This window comes from Kryptolebias marmoratus, linkage group LG10 (assembly GCF_001649575.2).
Source record: "Kryptolebias marmoratus isolate JLee-2015 linkage group LG10, ASM164957v2, whole genome shotgun sequence".
In the NCBI taxonomy this organism is placed as follows: Eukaryota; Metazoa; Chordata; class Actinopteri; order Cyprinodontiformes; family Rivulidae; genus Kryptolebias; species Kryptolebias marmoratus.
The window spans coordinates 7,601,910-7,609,701 of NC_051439.1; the positions used below are offsets into that span (position 1 = coordinate 7,601,910).

The 7,792-nt window shown below is 41.2% G+C and overlaps 1 protein-coding gene across 1 annotated transcript; it reads right to left on the bottom strand.

Moving 5' to 3' along the window:
* Positions 1–240: 240 nt before the first annotated feature.
* Positions 241–6,794, bottom strand: kcnk3b (potassium channel, subfamily K, member 3b). The gene is made up of 2 exons (XM_017413728.3): positions 6,142–6,794; positions 241–1,968 (listed from the first exon to the last, which is right to left on the bottom strand). Exons 1-2 carry the CDS (start codon positions 6,422–6,424, stop codon positions 1,076–1,078), a joined length of 1,176 nt encoding a protein of 391 aa, XP_017269217.1. The 5' UTR covers positions 6,425–6,794; the 3' UTR covers positions 241–1,075.
* Positions 6,795–7,792: the final 998 nt, after the last annotated feature.

Consider the following 7,792-nt stretch of genomic DNA (forward strand, 5'->3'; position numbering starts at 1 on the left):
AAAAAGACATTATGTGCAATTTCATACAATATCACAAGATGTAACACTCTGGGTATGTGTTGGGAATGACTCTCAGCTACAACCACACCAAATTTGATCTCAGTAGCTGTAAAATTGACTGAATTATAGCCCCTGCTCTGTTTTCTGATCTCAGTCGACTGTGTTGGCCATCTTGAATCAGACTGGCTCCAAAGGTTAATCAGGTGTAGAGGTGCATCTAATGATTATTTCCTGAAGGTTTCATTCAAATCCGTCATGTGGTTCATGGGATATTTTGCTAACAGACAGACAGCTCTGACCCCAACAGGTAATGACACAGTTTTAAGAACAAGTTTCATGTGATCAGTCAGCCGTCAGAGTATAAATTGGGGATGAGTCTCACCGACTACCACACCAAATTTTAGGTAAATGTCTTTAATAAAACTGATTCAGTTAAAGCCGGTTATAATAACGTTTTGTGAGTTTCATTCAATTTTATCCAGTGCTTCATGAGATATTTTGCCAACAGACAGACACACACACACATAGACACAGGCAGAAACATTATCGTTTGCCTTTACACTGTGAAGAATCTTCAAGAACATGATAAAACTCAGGCAATGAGCCTGATGTTAATGATAAAAAAAAACAAAAAAAACAACACAAAGTAGCTGCGGAGCTGAGATATTTGAGTTATGTCATCTTTTCCTGAGTCACTCCTCAGCAGAGTCCACCTGCTCGGCGCCTGCTTTGCGTTTACCTCCATATTGTGTACACTGTACGCCGTATGCGCCGCGGCGTGTTCATGTGCAGTGACCCACATGACTTCCAAAAGGCCCACCTGACGCCTCTAAGCACACAGAAGGCCTCCAATGACAACACGGCAGGCTGCTCTGTTTCCAATCCATATTTGAGTAAGACTTTGCTGTTTACACTGCTGGAAGCGCTTGTTCCTCTTGCGCATGATACTGTTGGAATACTAGGATTATAGCACCACAAACATTTACTTTTGCAGTTAAGTCTTTGTTATGAGGACTCTCGAGTGTCTGTTTCCCTCCCGGCGGTGTTAAAAGTGAAAGCTGTCGGAGGCGAAAGGCTAGACAGAGCTGCGTCTCTTAAACACCCTGAATGGAGAGAGAATGTGTAGGCCTGTTGTTATGGAGCTTATGCTCGTGCATTGACGTGGACTGCACATGCAGCCTGTTGATCTCGGCTCCATGTAGTGAGGACAGTCACTGTTCTGCTGTAAGTAGGCATCGGAAAATGGCAGCTCCTGAGAGATCATGGTGGGTATGGAGCCCTGCAGCTTCTCTTTGCTCCTGTACCACAAGCAGGAGCATATAGTCTGAAAATGCAGCACCTCAGTGTAGGCACCTTTTAAATCTTTAGCCTTTGCGGCGTCCTCTGCTACAGGTGTGGAGGAGGTCGAGGTTGAGGGGGGCAGGAGGCGAGACACTTCCCCTCGGGGCTTGCTGGCAGACAGCAGGGCCTTCTGCTTGACGTCTCGCCGCTCGTCCTCCATGTTCATGGTCAGGAAGCGGAGCACGACCAGGTTCAGGAAGGCCCCGATCACCGTCAGGCCCATGAGGATGTAAATGAAGCAGAAAGCCACGTACCGCGGGTCGTTCTGCAGCGAGTCGTCCTTCTGCAGAGCCACGTAGTCTCCAAAGCCGATGGTGGTGAGCGTAATGAAGCAGTAGTAGAAGGCGTGGAGGAAGCTCCAGCCCTCGCAGTGGGAGAACAACACAGCCCCCACGCACAGGGTGCTCATGCAGGAGAAGAAGCCCACCGTCACCATGTTCGCCATGGAGACCTCAGTCTGATGCATTCCCAGGCACTTCTTGGCTTGGTGCAGCAGGTACCGGACGAACGTGTTGATGCGCTCGCCCAGGCTCTGGAACATGACCAGGGTCAGAGGTATGCCGAGGAGGGCGTAGAACATGCAGAACACTTTCCCTGAGTCGGTGCTGGGTGCTGCGTGGCCGTAACCTAAGAGAAGGTACATCACACACATTTACACCTGTGGGCACATGACGACACACACAGATACAGATCTAAGGCTAGGATCTCGCTAGAAACTGTTGGAGACTAGTTGGCAACTCAAGATTAAGAGTCCCCGGGAACGTGACAAGACATTTTGGACTCTAGCAGTCACAGCTCAGGGAGATAGCGGCCTAACATTCAGGTATTCTTAACTTCCACACTTTTATCATCTTTTATCCATCAGAAAGACATCAAAATTATTTATCATCAGGACTCATCCTGAACCAAAACCACGTCTTCTCCAGGATGTAAAAGGTCTTAACGTTTTACATCTACACTCAAACTGTACACTTTGTTGTGTTTTATTCGATTAGACATGTAGTATTTTTTTATTTGTAAAATATTTTACTCTATGTAGCAAACAAAGACCAAGAACAGATGCTGTGATGACAGATTACACAAACTGTGCCACAAACTCTGAATTATTGCTAGATATTGAGGTAATTTAATATATATATTTATATATATGAGTGAATCCAGAAGAAGAATCCTCTCTAAACTAAAAAAATATAAAAAAAATATATAAGCCTTTGGAGTTAAATAAATGTGTATGAATCCCAGTTCAATTCCCAAACAGCTAAGTTTGCATAAAGAACTTGGCTTAAGATTCGTTCAAAGCTTTATTTAATAGACACACAGACAAAAACAGCTTTAGTGTCTTCACTAATCAACGTCCTTATGTTTGGAAAATTGATACAAAAATAATTTAAACATAAAGTAGAATTTTTGCAAAAAGATTCAGACAAATTCAAGATGTTGGCAGCCTGTTGGTGTGTGGTCTCTGTTGTGCGGTTCTTCCCATAATGCATCAGGTCTGGCCTGCAGGTGGGCTCCTGAAGCAGACATACTGCCTATGTTAGTTCTGCAGAAATCTGGCTTCGTCCTGCTGAAATAACCAGAAATCTCCAAGAAAATGACGTCACCTTGATGGCAGAATATCTGCACTGGTGTTGGACGTTATGAGTCAAACGCACCATAAGCTGCTGCCGGACAATTTGACCTTGAACTACATGTGAAACTGTTTGAAATACAATTACAGAACATCCAGAGTGGGACATTATTTTGTAACAGGGGACATTTTTATTGCACATCAACGATTTAAGCTTCAGTAAAATCTTTCAACTGATGGATTAACATTAAAACCATGAGACTTCCAGGTCAGGAAGAAACAAAACATGAACTTTATGTGTGAAATGTCCCAAATCCTCACATGTGAAAACACATCAACATTAAAGGCCTAGCATTCCTCAAGTAATGCATGTCGCCCGCTGCCTGTCATGTTTGAGACTGAGATCAGCTTATGTTGAGAAATGATGACGGAGTAGTAGCCGTTTCGGTCAAACCTTGAAATCATCATGTGTGATCTTATGGGAAAATACAAGCTCAGAGTATGTGTCGGGAATGACTCTCAGCTACTACCACACCAACGCTGAGCTCAACAGCTGCAAAATCCACTGAGCTGGAGCCATTTTTTATCACGAGCGGTGGAGAACGAGATGAACCCAGAGTGCAGACTCATTATAAAAAACCAAAAATTTATTTAAAATAATAAAAGAAACGAAAACAAAAGCTGACGTGGCAGCAAAAATACAAACAATGACAGAAATCCAGAAAAGGGCAGGGCAAGGCATGGAAATAGGTAGTGAGTAGGAGCGAAAAGCAAACAATGAACCAGCGAGGAAGTGGAGAAAGTGACCAGGTTTTAAAGCTGAAGGTAATTAGCGGAAGTGGGCACAGGTGAGTGACTACAATTAGGAACAGGTGAAGATGGGCGTGGCAGGAAGACAAGCGCTGACTGAGGACAAATGAAACAGGAAGACAACAAAGACAATAAACCAAAAGAAACCAGAAACAAAACACTAAATTCAAAAAGAAACACACCGCTAAAACAAAACCTGACATTTTTGTGTTTTCTATGGCCATCAGATGATTTCTTTATGCAAATGTTTACTAAAGTGCATCCTGTAGTTCATGATATATGAGCCTATTAAATTAAAAACGTGATTATGACAAAAAACCAGGACTAAATAAAAGAAACAAATGCATCAACAAGTGGCTAATTGCCTCTGGAGGTTTGGTTTAGAATAATATCATCATTTTCCAGCTGTTTTATTTCATTATTTACAATACAAACAGAAGAAGGCAATATATGGCAAAGACATAAAAAACTTCATTGATTAATTGTTAAGCTTTATTTTGAACATGTTTAAATAAAACAACAAATAAGCAGAACAAACAAAGAAATATACATAGAAGAAGCATAAACTTACTTATTCCCACCCCTTCTCTATCCTTTACAAACTAATAATTGTTTACTTCCTGTTTTATTGTAAGCCCTTCTTACAACTCTCAGCTAGTACCACTTCGTAGTCCACCGAAATTAGCGAGCAGTGTGTTTTGGGGATTTTTTGTGTTAGTGTTTCTTTTCTAAAATATAAAGTTTACGCTAAGTGGATCTCAAGCGCAGAGAAGTGACATTTTCCTCATTATGTTCTCTCTATAGTTTCAGAATTAAAGTCAAAATGTTGAAAAGACATTAAAATAGTAGTTCCAGAATAAAGTCAAAATGGCAAAAATGACACCCCAAACATCAAGTTTTGGGGGTTGAAATGATTAAAAGTAAAAATGGTTGCTAATAACATTTTTTCTGCCAGTTGTTATGAGACAAAATGTGAGTTATAACTAAATAGATATGCTCTAAAGGCTGTTGTTGTTAGTATTTCCATGTTTAAATTGACTTGTTTTATTGTTAGTCAAAGACAGTTTGGGATAATTAAGTTTTTGCCACTTTTATTTTGTTGATTGGTTGCGAAAATATTTGGGAACCATTAATTCAAAAATTCAAAGAGGATCCATAAACCAAACCCTCACTGACATGTTTTGTTGTGAATTATTTGACTTATAATAACAACAACAACAACAACAACAACAACAACAATAATAATAATAATAATAATAATAATAATAATAATAATAATAATTCACACACACAGACTGTCAGGTTCAGGTATAACAACAACAACAACAACAACAACAACAACAATAATAATAATAATAATAATAATAATAATAATAATAATAATAATAATAATAATAATAATAATAATAATGGAAGCTCTTTTTTATAAGACTCAGATGATCTGAAAGTATTTTGCGGTGTAAGCTAAATGTTTGAGGCTCTTATTGTGAAGGACTGAAGGATGTCCTGGGAGATCAGCTGCTGTGAAAGGCTCTGATGGAGGAGTGATAAAGACAGCACACTTGACTGGTTAAAAAAAAAAAAAAAACTGGGGTGATCAAGTTTTTGCCTCTGTCTGCGTCTGTGCTTGTATTCACAAGTCTGTTAGCAAAATATCTCATGAACCAACAGGCAAATTTAAATGAAACTCTCAGAAAGTAAATATTGGGTGTACATTTACAACTGATTCACTTTTGGAGCCTACCCAGTTGAAAATGGCTGCCACAATCAGCTCACCTTAGAAAACACAAAAATGACTTCTATTCAGTCACTTTTACAGACACTGAGCTGAAATTTAGTGTGGTAGTAGCTCAGGGTCATTCCCAAAACATGTGATTGTTGCTTAAAACTTTAGCATTAACAGCTCGTGTCAACTCTGTCTGTCTGTCAGCAAAATATTCCAAGTTCCACTGGATGGAATTTAATGAAACTCTCAGATCAGAACGTTTGGAGTCAAACTGATTCAAGATGGCCGCCAGAGCCAACTGACCTTAACAAACACAAAGGTGGTTATATTTACTGAGTTAAACTGTGGTGTGGCAGTAACACACACTCTGACTTAACATAAGATGATGTTAGTCTACAAGGCGGCGGGCGATAAGCATTCCTTAAAGGATGCGAGGCTTTTAATTAACTAATAGTTGATCTATTTAAATAAAAACCAGTCAGCAAAGACATACATTTATTTAGTTTTTTTGTATTTAGGGATGTAAAAGTGTTTGACTTATTTTACTGTCTTGGAGAAAAATACATAGAAGAAAAGAAAGAAAGTGTCATTTGTTAAAAGTAAAAATGACACAAGACTTGAGTTGTTGTTTTTTTTTGTTTTTTTGTTTTTCATTATAGTTTTTATTAGTGTAAATGGAGCAGGCGGCGCTCACCTATGGTCGTGATCACAGTGATGGCGAAGTAAAAGGAGCCGGCGAACCTCCACTGGACCCCGGCTTTGTGCGGCTTCAGCTGCAGGACGACGAGCTCCAGCTCCTCGAAGTTGGCTTTGGTCAAGTTGAATTTGCGCATGAGCTCGTGCTTCCTGACGTCCAGCTTCCTCTTGTGGCTCCTCTCCTGCTTGGACTCCAGGGTCTGGAAGACGGCCGCTCCGACCACCAGGTAGGTGAGGATGCTGACGATGAGGGCGAGGGTCCTGGCGTTTTGTCTCTTCATGGTAAACCCGGGAGCGGCGCGGAGAGGAGAGGAGAGGAGAGGAGGGGGAGGGAGGGGAGAACCAAAGAGCGAGGAGCGCGTGCGGCAGCTCTGCGACCTTCTCCTGACGCACTCCCGATCCAACAGCGGGGACTTTTGGAGATGGAGCCGCACCACCCCCACATCACAGTTGGGCTGCTGCTGGGGACTATTTGGACTATTTGTCACCGGTTTATATTTAGCGTCCGCGGAAAAGACGCACAGGGGCAATCCCACGGAGTTTCAGGAGGAGGCTCGTTGGCTCAACTGATGCGCTCACTTTGGAGTTTCTCCCTCCCTCCTCTAGTTCACTCAGAACTTCCTCTCTGAAAGCGAACTATTTTCCGTAATTGGAGCTGAGCGAGTGCGTAATTGATGTCTATCGTCCGCCGCCAAAGGCAAAAGGGCGATGATGTTTTTTTTGTTTGTTTTTTTTTTTTACCAGCGTCTGAGTGTGTCTGTCTGTTAGCAAAATATCTCTTAAACCACTGAGCGCATTTAAACGAAACTCTCAAAAAGTAATGGCTGGATGTGCATCTACAACTGATTAAGTGTTGGAGTCAATCCTGCTCAAGATGGCCGCAACAGCTAAGCGACCTTAGCAAACACAAAAGCGGCTCTAACTCAACACGTTTTACAGGATTTAAGCTCAAATTTGTTCCGGTAGTAGCTGAGAGTCATCCCCAACTTATAGTCTGAGCTCCTACTGATCTAGCGAGATCTGCTTTTCAAATGTTGCCTCTAACTGTTGCAGTAAGCTCTGTCTGTCTGTTAGCAAAATATCTCATAAACCACAGGACAAATTTTATAATTACTCTCAGAAAGTTACCATTGCAGCTTCCTCTATAACTCAGTAAGTTTAGAAGTCAGCTCAATTCAAGAGGGCCGCCACAGCCAATCAAAATTAGCCATTACAAAAATGCTTTTAACTCAGTCAGTTTGACAGATTTTCTGCTAAAAAATTGGTGTGGTAGTAGCTGAGAGTCATTCCCAACACATACTCTCAGCAGTACACATTGCATGGCATATTTGTCTAAAACTTTCGCAAGAATTGCTATGATAAACACTGCTGGTCTGTTAGCAAAATATCTCTGAAACATTGGGACTGATTTTGATGAAACTCTCAGAAAGTATTCACTGGATGTACATCTACAATTTATTAACTACTGGGGTCAATCCATTTCAAGATGGCTGCCACAGCTGGTTAACCTTAGCCAACACAGTAATAGTTAAAGCTTTGTCAGATTCATCAGCATTGAGCCAAACTTTGGTGTGGTAGTAGCTGAGAGTCATTCAAAACACATACTTTGAGCACTCATAGATCTCATAAGAGCTCACAATATTGCATGA